Below are 18,754 nucleotides of genomic sequence, written 5' to 3'. Positions count from 1 at the left end.
ATATGAAAATTAAAATTAAGGATAAAGAGCTTTTGATAGTTTGCATGCACTATTACCAATGTCTAGCTTACACGTGCAATTTCCTGCTTGTTTTTGTCCAGTATTAAATTGGAGCTGGAGAAACTTGCCCAGGAGAAAACTGAGATGCAACGCCACTACGTCATGGTGAGTAATTATTTTTCAAAGGGGAAAGCAATTTTTTTTATTTTTGCTATTACGTAATTTACTTGTAAAACACGCTTTATTTATTTTTAATTATAATTTTTTTTTTTTATATTATTTTTAAGTTATTTTATTTATGGCTTTTATTTAATACCTTGTGTATTTTTATGTTTATTTAAAAATATATTTATTTCAAAACAAAAAAAAAACAATTTATATTTTTTTTCTTTTTAAACACTAAATTATTAACTAATTGCATAAACTTATTTAAGTTTAAAATTATTCTACTTGTTCAGTAGAAAATAATTACTTGAAGCAAAAAAAAAATAAATTAAATATTATAAAATATGATTATTATGAAAAACATGTTTCTTTCAAAGTATCTTAATTAAATACTAATTAAATTTATACTAAAATGACAGAGAGAAAATTTTACAACATTAAACAATTGTTCTTTTTTTTAATTTTATTGCACTTTCTCGGTATATTTCTTTATTAAAGTTTTTATTTGATATTCTCTGCAATGATGATTAAGTATTTGTCTTTGCTCATTTTATGCTTTCAGGTCACTTACTAAAGACCTTTGTGTATTTAATTTTCATCATCTGCATAAACAATATACACCATTAACATTGTTTTAATTATAATTTCATAAATTTTATTGTTTATTCTACAAAAAAAAAAAAAGCCAAATCATTCAAAATTATTTGAAAGCAATATAATTTCTTTTGTTGTTAAACAAAATTTTCAACAACTCAAAGCTTATATACAAATTTATATGAAAATAATATAATTATTGTCTATTGAAAGACAATGAAAAATAATAATAATTAAAATTTATTTTTATTGTATTGTTTAGAATAAAACAAGTGAAAAATATTATAACAATAAAATATTATATAAAAATGATAAATAAATTTTATTTTTCATTCATTTAAATTCGATGAATGAAAGCTTTTTATTATAATTGTAAATGACAAGAGTATTGTTAAGTTTGTACATATATATATTGTCATTTTGTGACAATGATTTTCGTTTTATTTGAGATAATATATCTCAGATTTCAAGGTGCTTATTGTCTGTGTACTAATACACATGTAATCAACACAAGACAGACATTAAAACGCCCTCTTTCAATGTAGTCAATATAATATAAATAGTGGTTTATATCTATACACCAACTGTCTTGTAGACATGTTATATATAGACACGTGTGGATCAGTATCTTTTATGTTAGTCATAAAAGATATTTAACAATCGATATCGATTTAACCTTTATTATAAAAGCCATATTTATTTTTAAAAGCTCATTATGTATTATTATTTTTTTTATATACTTTTTTCAAATTAAAATATATTGTTAAATTTTATCTTAAAATTTAAACAGTTTTTATTTTAATAATAATACATGTTTATTATTCAATTTTTTTTTTTACTTAATTAAACAATTAATTGTTATTTTAATTATTTATTTACTTGTTAAATCTAATAAGTGTATTTTTTTTTAATTTAATTTTATATATATGCTATATGGCTAAGATTATTTCCAGTAGAATAATTTATTTATCATTTTGTTTTTTGCATGAAAATAAGAAATAAATATTTTTTTTTTCTTTGCACGTTTTTAATTAATTGTTGCTTTGCATAATTCATAAATCATATATCATGTCATTTGCATTTTACACACAAATCATATACACAAATTCAAAAAAAAAAAAATCACTCAATGTATAAAAAATTATTAAGAAATATATAATTTATTAATATTTAAAAAATTTTTTTTACAGTACTACGAAATGTCATATGGACTCAATGTGGAAATGCACAAACAGGTAAAAAAATTTTTTAACGTTTAAAATTATTCTCTAAAGAATTACTATTTCGAAAGAAAAAAAAATTTTACAATCGTGAAATTTGATTTTTAAATTCTTTTATGTATAAAAAAAAAAAAAAGAGAAAAAATTTTTTATGGATGAGAAATAATAAATGGTTAGGCTTTATATTTATACATATATTTTTTTTTTCATATTGTTAGTCGTTGCGTGAGTGAGAAGATGAAATGGCAAAAAAAAAAAAATTATAAATAAACGTGCGTGAAGGCTATATAAAATCAGACATATGGCTGAGAATTGTAGAATAGGTAGCATGCCTATTATAACCTTGAAAATAAATGGAAGCAAATTTAACGGTTTGTTTAAAAATTCTAAGAAAGTGATAATTGTAAAACTTGTTAATTTTTTTATTTTATATTTTTATTAACATTTTATATATTTCATCATAAATTTATCACGGTTATGATCATAGCTAGTTGATACTCAACTGAAGCTATAAATTTAATATATTTTTTTATAGTTTAACTCACTGTTATAGACACTGATCGTAAAAATAAAATAAAACATTAAAATATATTACAAAAAAAAAATACAAATAATAAAACATAATGGTATATTCTATAAATACCAACATTAAATATTTTCTTTTACACAATTTTATCTATCCTTCAACCTACAAATCAATTTGAAAAAAAACCTCAATACATAAAAACAAAAAGAAAATACAATTCTTCATTTACAATATTAATTTCCACTTGCGTTGATTTTTTTTTCAAATAAAAAAAAACCACTAAAAATATATTAGATCACACTGTTCGCATATATAAAAGTTGAAAGCTTTTTCCCCCACTTTTAACAGTTAATAATTGTGTCCGCAGTGTAAAGAAGATTATTCGCGCGTGCGAGAATATTATAGATGAATAGACAGATAAATATATATATAATGTAGATAGATAGTGAATGAACACTAATGCATTATTATGTACATGAGATTATAATACACACATAGATGGTTTGCACATTAACTATACTATCATCATCATGTATACCTATTATGTTATGATGGCACAAATAAGTCAATGTGGCGGTGTGTGCTTTTTTGGTTTGCACACCAATGTAAAGAGGAACGAATGACCAGGAGGGTTAAGAGAATGCACAAATGATAGTTGCATGGTGGGTGGAATTGTAGGTTGGTTGGTTGGTTGGTTGGTTGGTTGTTCGGTTGGTTGGATGGTTGGTTGGTTGGCTGACTGGTTGTTTCCTTCATTTACCTTCATTTTCATGTACATATAGACCTATATAACTTTGTAGTTGAGAGTATAAATAGAAAGAGAGAAAGGTGACAGAGAAAAGCTTGGATATATCAGGTGGACTTAGTGGTTACTAGTGGCCTAGCATCGCCTCGACCAGAGAGTGGCCACTGGCTCGAAAACTAAACCGCATATACTCCCTTGTGCCCTCTCTCATCCTTTTGTTCTTATATATATATATATACATTCTAAAGTATATATGTAACCACTATGTACTATGTATAGATTTTGGTGAAACATTTCAAATGTACAACAAAGTTAGCTTTAGCAAACTCGTAACTCCAGAATGACCACAAAATGTCGATTGTCTCTATACAGTTTATATACACATATTTTCGTTTTATGCTACACCAACACTTTTCAATCTTATTATACAACATATCCGCAAACATTTACAAATACATTATTTGTTTTGTCTAATTCAGTCTATAATTAGGTGGAAAGAAAAATTATAATATTCAACAAGTATATATTATTTTGTCTAATAATTATTAAAATTTTTTTTTTTTAAATATTTATTAGAGAAACAACGAAATTATAAAAGCTCAGTATTAATTAAGAATGGATTTAATTATGGATAGAAATTTTAGAATGTATTTTGATATGGTGTTTATAATTTGTATCAGCAATTTAGTTGATTGATATAAATTTATATCAAGCTCATGCTGTTTATATTAGCTTGTTTACTTTGATGGAAAATAAACCAGTTGATGTACAGCCTCATTAACTTAAAACATGTAAAGTCCGTGATTTCTTTAGTTTAATTTTTACTCATTTTATATCGTCTTTCAATTTATAAATATTAAATAATCAGAAAAAATAAGAAAACATAATTATGCAGTCAATCATACTTGGTTAATTTTTTTTATACTTAAATAATTTTTTTTTTTTTTATTTACAATATTTTAATCTTGCTAATTATTTTCTTATTCAATTAAAAAGTGTTAATTATTATAAATTACTAAAATTTTAAACAGCAAAAAAAAAAAAAAAAATGCATATTTGATTAATGTCTAAAATTTTAAAAATAGACGAGTTTGTAATTGAGAAAATGTTTGAATGATACTTGGGAAAAATTAAACTTGACATAATTAATAAGTAAATCTTGAATAGCTTTTTTTAAATTTATTTATTTTTTTTTATTTTTTAATTTGAAAAACATTCATGTACAGTAAAAATAGCTCAACACTTTTGAACAAAGATTACACTCAACTGTTCACAAGTATTTTCACTTCTCTTTATTCATCTTGCAATTGTAAAATGTCTTTGTTTCCAGTTTCTCATTCATTATTATCTCAGTTACCTCTCTTGCCCACGCAAAACTTTTCACCAACGCAATTATATCTGCAGCTGCTTTCGAGCCTCTTAAACTTATTATCTTTTCTTTCTTCTTTTTTAATTTTTTATATATTTCTTTGCATATTTTTCAAGCTGTCTCTATATATACTAATCCACCACTTCTGTCTGTATGTCTATAGATATATATCTTCCTCTCTTTTATTCAACAAATACGATTTTGCATATATACACAATGTGCTAGGAATGCTGAACCTCTCTCGTCCTTTTATAATATTCAACTCTTCAAGTTTTCATTTTTTTTTTTCTTTTTATTTTTTTTCATTTCTTTATCTTTTTATTTTCAAGTATACTTGCTGATCTGTATCCTTCTTCTATTCTAAAGATTCAGTCTCAGCTATTTTATTTTTTTTTTTCTTTTCTTTTCTATTTATTTACTTTTCTTTTCTCGTCTATAGAAAATTACAAAATGCGGAATAAGTGGGCAAGGTAATTATATCAATGAAAAAGAAAAAAAAAAATTTAAAAAGAAATTATATAATATTTTAAAAAAAAAGCTGAAAGTGGTCGATCGTTTGCTGAGTTTAAAAAGTTTTCTTTTTACTAAAAATGAATTTAATGAGGTTCTTGATAATGAAATGATGCAGATGTTAAAACAAGATCCTTTTTTTTTATTTTATTTTTAAATTTCATCATTGACTTTTTTAATAGATTGTAATAGGCTTTTCTTGGCATTTTAATTTTTAAACATCGAGGAGAAATAAAAGTAAAAATAAAATAAAAATTTATGTTTTACCAGTTGAAGTTATTTTATTTTTTTTTACATTTCTAAAAAAGATTGAAATGTCAAGTAGACATTATTTTTTTAATTCACTATCTTCAAGATTTAATTTGCCTCGTGTCAATCTCATTTCCATTGTACTTTATAAATCAATTTTAAATTAAATTTATAATAATAATAATAAATATACTAATGATATTATTTATTTATAATTTTACAGACTGAAATTGCAAAGCGACTTAATGCAATTATAGGACAAATACTACCATTTTTATCACAAGAACATCATCAACAAGTTGCAACAGCAGTTGACAGAGCAAAACAAGTCACAATGACTGAACTTAATACAATAATAGGGGTAAGTTTAATTTTAAATTAATTAATCATACAATAAACACTTTCAAAAAAATAATATATTTAACGTATTAAAATTAATCAACTATATACTAATGATCACTTTATCAAAGAAAAATTAAAACTAATAAATCAAAAAGATCAAAATCTTTATAATTTTCATTAACAGATAAATTAATAATAATTATTTTAAAATAAATATTTAAAAAAATCTTTCAAGATAAAAACAAAAACTTATATAATAATTTCCGTTCTTTTTACCGTCTATTACCATAGCCAATTTTGAACCCTCTTAAATATTCTCATCCGAGTACTCAATTTCCTTCGTATTAAACCACATAATTTTTTTTTTTTATCCTCTTTCATCTTTCGTCTTTATATATACAACAACCATCATACTTTATGAATATATATACTGTTAAATCTCATGCTATCCTTTGTATTTAGTCTTGGTCTTCATTGAAGCTCCAAGTCGACCATTTCCACAGACCCTAACAAAACCCTAACCAAGACTTTCTGAATCTTATCTGACGGTGTCTTCCTGTATAGGGTTCAACTGTCTAGATGGGTTATAGTGTTACATCGCTTGAGCAACGACTAATCAGCATTCCTTGCTCGATTCATCCACCATTTCTATATATATACAAAGTCCAAGTGGTTTAACGAACAAGAGCAGCAACAGTGGTTGTGTTGGTAATTGTAATGATAGTAGTAGTAGTAGAAGAAGAAGTGCTGGTAGTGTGGTGATAGTGATGGTGATGGTTATAGTATATAGTATACATAGAAGAAGAGTATAAGGGAGAAACTTGTTATCCTTAGATGGTGTGGTGTTGTCGCTACGTGCCACAAATCCTTAGCAGGATACAGGGATCTTGGCCTCTCGTCTTAACCTGGTTCTTTAGTTTACCCTCTTTACTCTACAATTTATCTTTCGTTGAATAAAAGTATATTTTATCTCTACACTATTATACACTATAATAACTATGTATATATTAAACCACCTCATATCTATATTACATCGTTTGTACATAGTTTAAACTACAAACTTTTATATATTTAATCAAATTTATATACATAGCTTTTCTTCAAATAGATTATTTTGATAACATGATCTTTCACAAGATTAACCAATTTATAATTTTTCATTTTTAATAGCTTTTTTTTATATGCATCACTTAACATCAAATGAATACCTTCTTTTACAAACTTTTGTAATAAACATCAACACCTTTTTTTTTTCTTTTTAAAACATTGATCGTAAAATAAATTATTACAAGCAATTATATTTTTTTTTTTTTTGTTTTAATACCTGAAAGCTAATAATATTACAATTTAAAAAATGAAAAAACAAGTAGTAAGCTACTTGTGTTTAATATTTATTAAAAATATTAAAAACTAAAACACATTACAACAAATATTAGCTGTATATATTTATATAAAGAAGTGGTTTTAAATGTATGCATCACAACCCTCACTGGTTCGTTCAGTGAAGCCAATGTTATTATATCGTTAAGCCATTTAATTATCTCAGCAAACTACTAGCCGTAATATTCACCTCATACTACTACTATTTTACCCCTTTCCTCTCACAGCTTTTGCCATCCGGTTGTAGCAGCCTCAATCCGCTCTAACGAGTGTAAACGAAACTCATCCCTACTTTTCTGCTTTCTCAATTCTTCCTATCTTTATCTCTCTCTCTTATACTTGATTCTCTATCTTTATCACAACTACCATCAACCCCTTTTTCGACATACACTTTAGCTCATCTATCTAACCATCCATCCATCCAACCATCCCTCTCTCTAGACCCGATTAACTTCTGTTGCCAGCTAAAAACCCAACCCAAGTTACTCTTCAGTGTGCACGCCTAAACAGAGTTAAAATCGTTTACAATTTACTTGGCATGTTGGAAAATCTTCTTCTATCTTTATTCTTCTCAAACAACATATTAAATAAATTATACTTACATTTTAATTATTTTTTTTTTTTTATTTATTGAAATGATAAATATATTTTTTTTATATTCAACTTATCACTGTATACTCAAATTGACCAAGTTAAGCCCAATGTATATTTTCATCTGTTTGTTCACGAACCATGAAATTTGTCTATGTGTTCGTGTGTATTTATTGATGACAATGAAGGGCACGTTCAACAAATACTCGAGAATAACGACAAAGCATTGAATTAAATTGAACATTCAATCCAATAACCATACAAATTCAATATTATACTATTTAATTTTTCTACTTTATTTATTCATTTCTTTTGTTATTTTTTCATATAAAAATATTCATGTGTATTTAATTTAATTTAATAAAATAAAAAATTTAATAATTTTTCAGCAACAAAGGCCGGATTTACCAAGGCTATTACAACAAATGCATGCACAACAATTACCACCGGGTGCTGGTATGGCACCACATCCTGGTATGCCTGGACTACCTGGTCTTGGTCCAGGTGGTGGTCTTCCAGTACCAACATCAGCATCAGCAGCACTATTGGGACTTGGATTACCACCTGGTGCTGGTTCAAATCAAGGCAGTGCTGGATCACATCCACTTTCAATGCTTGCTAAACCTGAACATCATAGAGGTCAATCAGAAGATTTAAAACCCAATGGTGGTATGTTTATAAATAAAAAACAAATTAATCAATAATTATTATTAATATTTGTAATAATTTGTTTATTTTTATTTTATTTTTTTTTTAGGTTTAAATTCAGCAGAAGAAAGACATGTAAGTTAAATAAATAAACTAATAATATATAATAAAAATTTATATTTAAGGTCATAAATAATTATCTTGAGAGATAAGTTTAAATCTCAATTAGTGAGATTATCATTAATTCGCATCACTAGACAGTGTTGTGTATGTAGAGGGGAAAAAGGTACAAGGGGTGATAAACTCCAAGGGTCGAACTTTGCAAAATATATATATATATATTGTCTCTTGAGAGTCACAATTGACTCAACATCCTTATCCCCATAGAGTTACAATTTAACCACAAAGAAACTAACAGTTAAACATTGTTAAATAAATTAGTTGACTCATACTAGTTATACAAACCAATAGAGCTTTAATTTTATAAATCAAATTAATTTCATATAATTTAAATGTTAAACATAAATAATTTTTTTGGATTGCATTTTTTTTTTTTTTTGTTATAAAACTATTATCGTAAAAAAATTTGAAATGATAACAACTGAAAATACATTGAAAGATAAAAATTTATGAATATTTATATTATGCTATTGAATAGCGAGTTTCGATCGACAACCATGAAAATTTTTTACATTTTAAAAATCACAAATAAAAAAGATCAAAGATTTCGTTACGTTGTACGCTGTTAGTATACTGTGAGGGATAAAAAAAAAAAAATGTATAGAGATCAAATATAAAAGCCGATGATGGCTGAAAGTGGGGTGAGAAAAAAAAAGCACTGAGAGCCAGGCTGATATAAAGCGGATGGAAAAGAAAAAAAAAAAAAAACATACAAAAAGGGGGTAGAAAGAGGGTTGGCAATCGAGACCGAGCAGGTTCGATGTCCGTTTATCGAAAAGCTCTTTCTAAAACGTCAACGCGTTTACCACGTTCCACTTGACAAAAATTCATAAATTCCATCAAAATGCTGTTCATGTTTTTATTTGTTTTTATCGTTATTTATTTTATCGACAAATTTATTATAATTTTAAAATGAGATATATCCATTGAATTAATAATAAATAAATATTTTAGAAAAGTTAAAAGTATTATATATAAAATCCAATATATCTCAGTGTTAAATTATAATTTATTTATCACGCGTGTTGCCAATAATGATGATTAATTGATGAGCCACTTAATATGCTATAATTATACACCAGCCACAAGGATAATTAATGAATCAATTATCTCATTTTATATTTAAATATATTTTTTTAAACCTATATTGAATATAAAAAATAATAAAAAAACAAATTACTGAAAAACCACTTTTTCATATTTCTCTCTGATATTTTTTTCATCTGCCTACTTCACATCGTTGAATCTACTATACAGTCAACCCATCTTTTTTTAAAATTTTTTTATTCACCTTCTTTCTCATTGCATCTAGCTATCTTTACTCTTTCTCTTTCTCCCTTTTCATTATCTCTTTCAATCCCATCAACGAGTAGAAAAAAAAAAAAAATATGCTTGGAATATAGTAGAAATGGGGGTTGAAACTCGGCGCCGTCGGTCTGTGAATTAAATCTCGAATAAAGTGCAAATAAACGAGGGTAAAAAAATAAAAAAAAATTTAAAGTCCCCTTTCGAAGGGTTGGTTAATAATAAAAAAAAAAAAAAATGGGATGGAATAAAAAACATAGCGTAACAGAAATGAGAGAGACAGTAAAAATAAAAAAAAAATTAAAAATAGAAGAAAAAAAAAAAATTGCCGTCAACGCGGAAGCGTAATTTATTTTAATTAGAGTGGGTTTTGTATTATGTAAGCGGAATAGCCAGGATTCACCAGGGTGACGCGCCAATGAAAGGGTTGAAAGGCCAGAGATCGTGGTACCTAACACGACACTGCTTCAAAAGCACCCCATTCAAGCTCTTACCCCTTATACCCGAGGACAATCCATTCACTTTTCTTTATCGTTATTTAAAAAAAAAAAAAAGCATGTATATATGTATATTTCTTCTTCTTGAATATTTTCTTCTCTGTTATATACGTTTTCTTGCTCTTTATTCTCATTGCTCTGGTGGTTTTCGAACCAACTAATTCACCCGTCAACCCTCTCACTTTTCACTTGACACGCCACTTTACCAACACAGACTGTTGGATATGAAAGGCCACTTTTGCCTGCTTTTGCCTTGGCACTGTGGGTGATATTTAAAACTTGTAGAGCTTGTGAAGCTTGTAGAGTTTGTAGAGTTTGTAGAGCTTGTAAAGCTGCATTACCGACACCTATGATCTCATCTAGGGAACGATTAATTAATTTACAAGATATACATTTATCTAAATTTAATTTATATATTATTCATTTTTCTTTCAACTAATTAAGCTTTCATTGATACAAATTATTGTTTAATAAAATTAATTATTTTATATTAAATCAGTTTATTAAAATATTATGCGGTAATTATTATTATTATTATTCTTGGCGTGTATATATATGAACTTTTCATGCGGCAAAACAAAGAGTAGCTTGCAGAGTAAAAAAAAAATTAAAAAACTTTAGAATGTGAAACGAGAGGAGAAAAAGGAATTAAAAAACAAAAAAAAATGTTAACGAGCTTAAACCACGAGCAAATTCTAGACTCATTTGTGACAAAGTTTTCACACTAATTGCTGGGATTTCTCGTGCGTATAGATGAGCGTATAAGTATATACATAGCTAACATCTCATTTTAATTTTTAAATATATATATATTTTAATTTTCATCACAGAATGATAACTTTTATATTGCATATTATGCTTGAATAAATTTTTTAAATATTTCATTGTCTCCAGTATAATTAGTGTGAATTAAAAAATGAAAAAAAAAATATATAATTAACTATACAAGTATTTCATAAATTTTTTTTTTTATATTCTTAAACATTTTTGTCATTTATTAATATATTTTTTTCCTTTTTATTATTAATCTTAATTGTGTACTTTCTTTTCTTGTATAAAAATTAAAAACTAAAATTCTAATTATTTAACTAAAAGTATTTAAAAACTAAAAAATAATTAATTATTATTTTTACATTATTTTTTTTTTTTATTACCTTAAATATAGGTATAAATTAAATTTTATATTTTATTTATTCATAAGTATTATAACATGTATAATCTTTCAACAGTAGTAAATCTTTCGCCAAACTTTCTTTTCCGGAATAATAAATTTGCAAAAAAAAAATACAAGAATATATATTAAAACTATTTTAAATTTTCATACAGATAAAAGAATAAAATAAACATATATAATGAAAAAAAAATAAAAAAAAATTCAGTATAAGCAATATTGGCTGATAAAAAATTGGCAAGCATTGAGATATAAAAGTTTTATTTTGTTGTATTTTTTGCTGTCTTGATATTCGTGTTGCGGTATAAAATACAATAATGATACAATAATAATAATATCAACAAAACAAAAAGTAAAAAAAAAAAAGAAATAATAATAATAATGTCAATAACCTGGTCGATGTTGTGGGTAGTGGAATTTTAACGTAACAGCAGACAGTAGGGTGCGATTGCATAAAATTGTAAAACCCTCGGTGAAACAAACTCTGTGATTCTCTTTCTCTTCAATATTCTGGGCGCCATTGCCATTCGTGAACTCTGTCAGCCGAGATAGCTGCAAACAGAGGTGAGTTAATTTAAAAATGTAAATTCTACCGTACGCTACGCCCAATATACTCGCTGATGCAAAGGAGATGAAGGGTGAGTCGCACAGTTTCCAACTGAAAGAGTATTAAAATATATAAAAAAATAGAATTAACTTTTTTTTTTTTTTTAAATTAAAAAAATATATTTACTATTGTATAAATATAAACAAATAATATGATTTATAAAAAATTTAAAAAATTTACAGAATTATTTTGAAATTTATAAAAATAAAAAATATAAAATTTTCAAATTAAAGAAAAAATAATAAATAATAATCTCCCTAGAGATTTGTGGGTGAAAAGTTGTACTAGCTAGATTTAGTGTTAGCTGAAAAATAAAAAAATAAAAAAAAAGTATAAGAAGGATTTTGTTGAAGAGATTGGTTAGATAAGGGGAGAATATGATGTGCTGTCTTGAAAGATACGACCACAGTTTACAACATTTTTTTTTTTCTACACCAACTTAGATGAGAAAAGGGAAAAGTAAAAAAAAAAAATAAAATAAATAAATAAGAAGAGCTGAAAATGGCATGCTGGCTGAGACAGTATAGTTGGGGTTGAAATTTTTTGTTAAAAAAAATGAAAAAAAAAGGGGCAAAAAGCTTGGATAGTATATAGTGGTAAAGAGTTTTGTGAAAGTTGAGTAAAATATGGATATGGAGAGTTTTGGTTTGTATAAAAGGCAGCAATGTCGAGATGAAGGTAGTTGCTTCACTCACTTACCACTCTCGTGGCTTCGTGGCACATCCGTCGACCACCAACCCTACCAATCTCCTTTACCACCCATTCCATATTCCCTTTATCACTGTCATGTTTTACCTCATTCTATTTTACTCGTCTTTCTCAATTTCATTCGTTGCTATCACATGCATTTTCAAGTTATATTGTACTATATAACCGAGCATCGTTTTCTATACTATCATACCCTTCACAAAATTTATATACATATATAAATTCAACTATATTTTAACTATACAACTCTACAACTGTTTATAACTATATAACTATGCATTTGACAATTTTCAGAAAACTACCATTATGTTTATTTATATGTATATATCAACCCTCACACCCTCATACATCTCCACATGTGGTGGATATATATATTACCATCGTTCTTTCGTCTTTCATCATATTACTCTCTAGTTTGTATATATACATAACGCCCTTCTCATTATTGATCCATACCAGACAAACGTCTGACTTTATATTGACTACAATTTTATCTTTCTCTTCCTTTCTCTCTCTCTCTTCTACTTTCAACACCACTTAATATAAATTTATTTTCTATTTTATTTATCAACTATATATTAAATTTATTTATAAAATCATATTCTTTTTAAATTTCAATTTAGTTATTACTTAAAATATTTCAATAATACAATTATATTTATAATACATTTTTACTTTAAAAAAAATTTAATTTAAATATTATTTTGTATACTTGAAAAAATATTTTACAAGTTATTTTTTCATATTTTTTTAAATGAAAATTTATTTTACATTTATATATTTAAATGATAATATATTTACTTTTTTATTTTTGATTGTTGAGTAGTTTTTGATTTTACTTTTTATGAATAAATAAATTGTCTGACTATACCACTGACTTTACTACTTTTTTTTTTTTTTTCTATTATTTTTATTCCACTCATTTCTTTTATTATTTTTTTTTTTTTATATATATATTTAACGATTCGAATCAACGACGATACCACCTTCTATATATAAATACATGTATGTGTATTTGCCAGTGGGTGTATGTGTGTTTGATAAAATCGCGAGGGAGTTGCTGGAGATAGCATCAGAGGTAATGGAGCGAGTGAGAATGGTTAACGGGAATGAGAAAGATGAGAGGGGTTGGTTATATTGAGGGGTTAGATATATAGGGAAGAAGATCTGGTAATTGAGAAGAGGAGATTTACTTTCGAGGTTGATGCGAGGGTTGGGTAGAGTTGAAATGCTTTAGGTGAGCGCGAACGAAACGATTAGGAGCAAGAAAAAAATATCTCGTTGAATTCAACGTATATAAATTTGTTCCCTTGGGGTATAAAAAGAAAATGGGAGCCAAGAACGACAGACCAATGAAATTATTTCATGAACAAGAAGAGGGTGAAAAGATGGAAAAAATGTTGAAAAAAAAAGTACATATACACAAGAAAAAGACAAGCTAAAAATAAAGTTCAAAATAAATAAATAAATAAACTCAACAAAATAAATAAAAAGAAAAAAAAAAAGTGATGGGATTGATCGTGAAAATTGTAGTAGAATTCACACAAATTTATTTGAGGGGATATTTTTTTTTTTTTTTTTTAGGGGATGAACGATTTATTTCTAGGCTAACATGATTGTCCTGAGGGGAATTTTAACAACGACCATTGTCATATTAAATTGGATATTAATAAAAATTTCAACTAAAGCTTTGATCTTTTTATAAAATTTTTTTTATTCATAAATAAACTAAATAAATTAGTATTTATAATTTTATTATTAACTTTGTTTTTAAATTTTATATTTCAAATAAGAGATGGTAATCCTTTTATAGCTTGTCATTGGCTATTGCTGACACGTAATCTACTTGTTGTATTATATTTATATTTTATTTTTTTTGCATAAAGTTGAGTAGAATTCAATAAAACCTTTTCATGCATAAATTTATGTAAATTTAGTTGTGTATATGTATATATAGATGAAGAGGATAAGTGTGTTATACGCACATGTTATCACTGAAGTGGCTATTTCAACGAGTGTCATGGGTCCTGAAAGGATCCCTCTTGAAATAGAAACAAGGGTGATAGGAATTCTAATGTAACCAGTAACTTTCATTCTCGTATTGGTCTGTTACATCCCAACCAACTGCTATATACTACAAAATAAAAGCATAAGTAATTTGAAATCCCTTGAGGCAAAACCGTCTGGAAAGTCATTCTGTTTTTCAAGTCAAAAAGGGAGAAAGATATATAAAAAAAAAAAAGTAGGGTCGATAAAAGGGAACAGGATTAAGATTGGTTTCACAAGTTTGATATCCCATGTAACACTTTTTGAATCTCGGAAGAGAAATAAAAGAATGAAATAAAAAAAAACTACCTTCAAGCTGATATGCTTGCTTTTTTTTTGTTCCTTTTTGTAGGCTTTTTTTTTTTTATCTTGACTTGTTAAAAAAGGGAACAAAATATGATCCGTTAAATCATGAAATATTATATTATCATATTTAAATATGAATATTATTTTATGTTACAGAGAAATTCAATATCACCAGCTGAAAGAGAAAAATACAGTAGACCCAGAAGCACTCCAGACCCACAGCATCACGATCATTTGCATTTAAAAAAATTGAAAAAAGAACAAGACAAAGACATGGGCCATGTAAGTATATTAAATTAACAAAAAAAAAATATAATATACAATTTAAATTTTTATTGAAAAATATTAAATTTCAATTGTTAATAAATTTTTTATAGCAAAGTGATGGTGAAAAGAGTGATCAAGATTTAGTTGTTGATGATGCAAGTGAAGGACCAGCAAGTCCACCAGCAAATGGTACATCATCACCACGTGAAAATGGTATGGATAAAATGGGACCATCATCAGTTGGACAAATGAGTGGACAAATGAAAAAAGAAGTACCACCACCATCACCACGTAGTGGTACAAGTAGTAATGCAAGTACACCATCAGCTAAAAAAATGGAAGATCGTGAAAAACCAACAACACCAATATCAAAACCAGTAACACCAACATCAGCTGGTGGTAGTAGTTCTGGTAGTGGTGGTATTAAACAAGGTAATTCAAGTAAACCACTTGTATCAGGATCAGCAGTTGGTCCTTATCCACCTCATTATCCACCACCTCATCATCCCCCTGCTGGACCTCATGTTGATATGTTAGGATATCCACCGGGTGCACTCAATGGTTATCCAACAAGACCACCACTTCAGCCACTATATGATCCACACAGTGCAATGCGAGCACCACTTGGACCACTTGGTGTACCAGGAGGAAAACCGTAAGTTGTTTTATCATCATTATTATTATTATTTATATCTAAATATATTTTATATTTATATTTATTTTATTTTTAATATAGAGCTTATAGCTTTCATGTAACAAGTGATGGACAAATGCAACCAGTACCATTTCCTCCAGATGCACTTATTGGACCAGGAATACCACGTCATGCTAGACAAATAAATACATTGACACATGGTGAAGTTGTTTGTGCTGTAACAATATCAAATCCAACAAAATATGTTTATACTGGTGGTAAAGGTTGTGTTAAAGTTTGGGATATAAGTCAGGGTAATACAGCAAGTGCAAAACCAGTATCACAATTAGATTGTTTACAACGTGATAATTATATTAGATCAGTTAAATTATTACCAGATGGTAGAACTTTAATTGTCGGTGGTGAAGCTAGTAATTTAAGTATTTGGGATTTAGCAAGTCCAACACCAAGAATTAAAGCTGAGCTAACATCAGCAGCACCAGCATGTTATGCATTGGCAATATCACCAGATTCAAAAGTATGCTTCAGTTGTTGTAGTGATGGTAATATTGCAGTTTGGGATTTACATAATCAAACACTTGTTAGACAATTTCAAGGACATACTGATGGTGCATCTTGTATTGATATATCTGCTGATGGTTCAAAACTTTGGACTGGTGGTCTTGATAATACAGTTAGATCATGGGATTTAAGAGAAGGTAGACAATTACAACAACATGATTTTACATCACAAATATTTTCACTTGGTTATTGTCCAACTGGTGAATGGCTTGCTGTTGGTATGGAAAATAGTAATGTTGAGGTAAATTTATAAATTCCTAAATCTATTTATTTTATTGAATAACATTTTACAAACAAGATTTTAATATTTAATTTAATTTGTAGGTATTACATGCAACGAAACCTGACAAATATCAACTTCATTTGCACGAATCTTGTGTATTGTCTTTACGATTTGCATCATGTGGTAAATGGTTCGTATCAACTGGAAAAGACAATCTTCTTAATGCCTGGCGGACGCCTTATGGAGCTTCAATATTCCAGGTATATTTTTTTTATAATTAAATACTACCAATTTATGTATTTGACCTAAAATTAATATTAACATGACATTTATAATACTAATTAAAATTAATTGTTTTAATGTTCACAGTCAAAAGAGTCATCATCGGTACTTAGCTGCGATATTTCAACAGATGATAAATACATTGTAACTGGATCTGGAGATAAAAAAGCAACCGTTTATGAAGTGATATATTAATTACACCTCAAATTATTTGTTAATATTATTGAACATACTTGAAGTCATGTTAAGATATTTATGAAATTAATTTATATATTATAAATATATATATATATATTCGAAAGGAATTGAATGAATATTAGTAATGATGTGTTGTGTAACAAGATAAGAAAAAGAAAAAAAAAAAATTACAGACTAAACAGTGAGATCTTTTGTAGCATCAACACCTATTCAAATATAATTTGTTCTGTTTATTTTTTTATAACTATTATCTATCGCTTTCTCTAATTATTATACTCTGTTTTTTTTCTTTTTTTTTTTTTATTGTTTTTCAAATAATAATTCATTGTAAATCATAGGCAATGATTACAATAATTTAACTGAAAAAAAACATAATAAAAGTAGTAAAATATAAATGTGAGATTGCTGAGAACTGAAAATGTTTTATTGCATTATATAAATATAATAATTTAAGATCTGTATAGAGTTTTCAGTAAACTATCGAATAAATTAGAATTAAAATTTTAAATATTTAAAAAAAATGTGAAAATAAAACAGCCTAAATACTGAAGATAAATTATAGTTAAACAATAATTAAATTATGTATAATATTAATGATAAATGATTTATTTCTTTATATTAATTATATTTTTGTTTTGTTTATTATTTTATTATCTTTTTCTTTTTTATAAACTATTAGCTAGTATAAAAAAAAAAAAATATACAAGTGTAGATTAAAATACAAGAATAAATAAGAAAAAAAAAAAATGATATTCTTTTGAACTGCTATTATAAATTAATAACCAGTAATATTGTATTATTAAAATCGAAGAGATAAAAGAATTATAATGAACATATTAATTGATATAAAATTTAAAACATTTTTACGATAATAAAAACAAGAGATTATTAAATATAATGTAATAAATAATTTAATATATATCGCGATATATGTTACTCTTTATTTTTTCTTCTTTTTTAAATAAAAAAAAAAAAAAACTTATTGAGCTAGATAAACAATGGACTAGTAATATAAAATTCAAGTAAAAAATTATAATTTATAAGAAAATTATTATTTAAATATAATAACAGTGACGCAGGTCAAGAAAACTGATAAGAATTTGAATTATTCAAAATTTAGTTGATAAAATATAACGGATATATAAAAAAAAAATAAACTTGAAAATATTTTTATGACTGTCACTGTATTTTTAAGATTCACCGTATGAAAGAAATGGGAAAAAAAATATTAAAAGAATGATATAGTTGTAGTAGTAGTAATTCATATTAAAAAAAAAAAATGTGCAAAGTAAGGGCGATTTATCAATGCAACTTGATTGTTTCTTTGTCGATAAAATTTTAATTAATAATGCGTCAAAAAGTATCATTGATGAATAATCGAAATTTCATTAGAAATTACTAAGAAATAA

General features: G+C 26.3%; 1 protein-coding gene across 4 annotated transcripts in view; it reads left to right on the top strand.

Moving 5' to 3' along the window:
• The window catches only part of LOC122859636 (protein groucho-like), a 37,370-nt gene extending 19,729 nt beyond the window's left edge, over nt 1-17,641 (top strand). For 3 of the 4 annotated variants that reach the window (XM_044163336.1, XM_044163321.1, XM_044163344.1), the window contains 10 exons: nt 102-165; nt 1,950-1,994; nt 5,602-5,739; nt 8,081-8,360; nt 8,449-8,474; nt 15,316-15,441; nt 15,537-16,081; nt 16,163-16,883; nt 16,967-17,125; nt 17,235-17,641. In XM_044163336.1, coding sequence (XP_044019271.1) covers nt 102-165; nt 1,950-1,994; nt 5,602-5,739; nt 8,081-8,360; nt 8,449-8,474; nt 15,316-15,441; nt 15,537-16,081; nt 16,163-16,883; nt 16,967-17,125; nt 17,235-17,342 — 2,212 coding nt within the window. In that variant the 3' untranslated portion in view covers nt 17,343-17,641. The remainder of the gene's footprint in view (nt 1-101; nt 166-1,949; nt 1,995-5,601; nt 5,740-8,080; nt 8,361-8,448; nt 8,475-15,315; nt 15,442-15,536; nt 16,082-16,162; nt 16,884-16,966; nt 17,126-17,234) is intronic. The other variant, XM_044163327.1, reaches the window with a different exon arrangement.
• Nucleotides 17,642-18,754: the final 1,113 nt, after the last annotated feature.

This window comes from Aphidius gifuensis, linkage group LG1, assembly GCF_014905175.1.
Source record: "Aphidius gifuensis isolate YNYX2018 linkage group LG1, ASM1490517v1, whole genome shotgun sequence".
In the NCBI taxonomy this organism is placed as follows: domain Eukaryota; kingdom Metazoa; phylum Arthropoda; class Insecta; order Hymenoptera; family Braconidae; genus Aphidius; species Aphidius gifuensis.
This window is presented reverse-complemented; position numbering and strand designations above follow the sequence as displayed.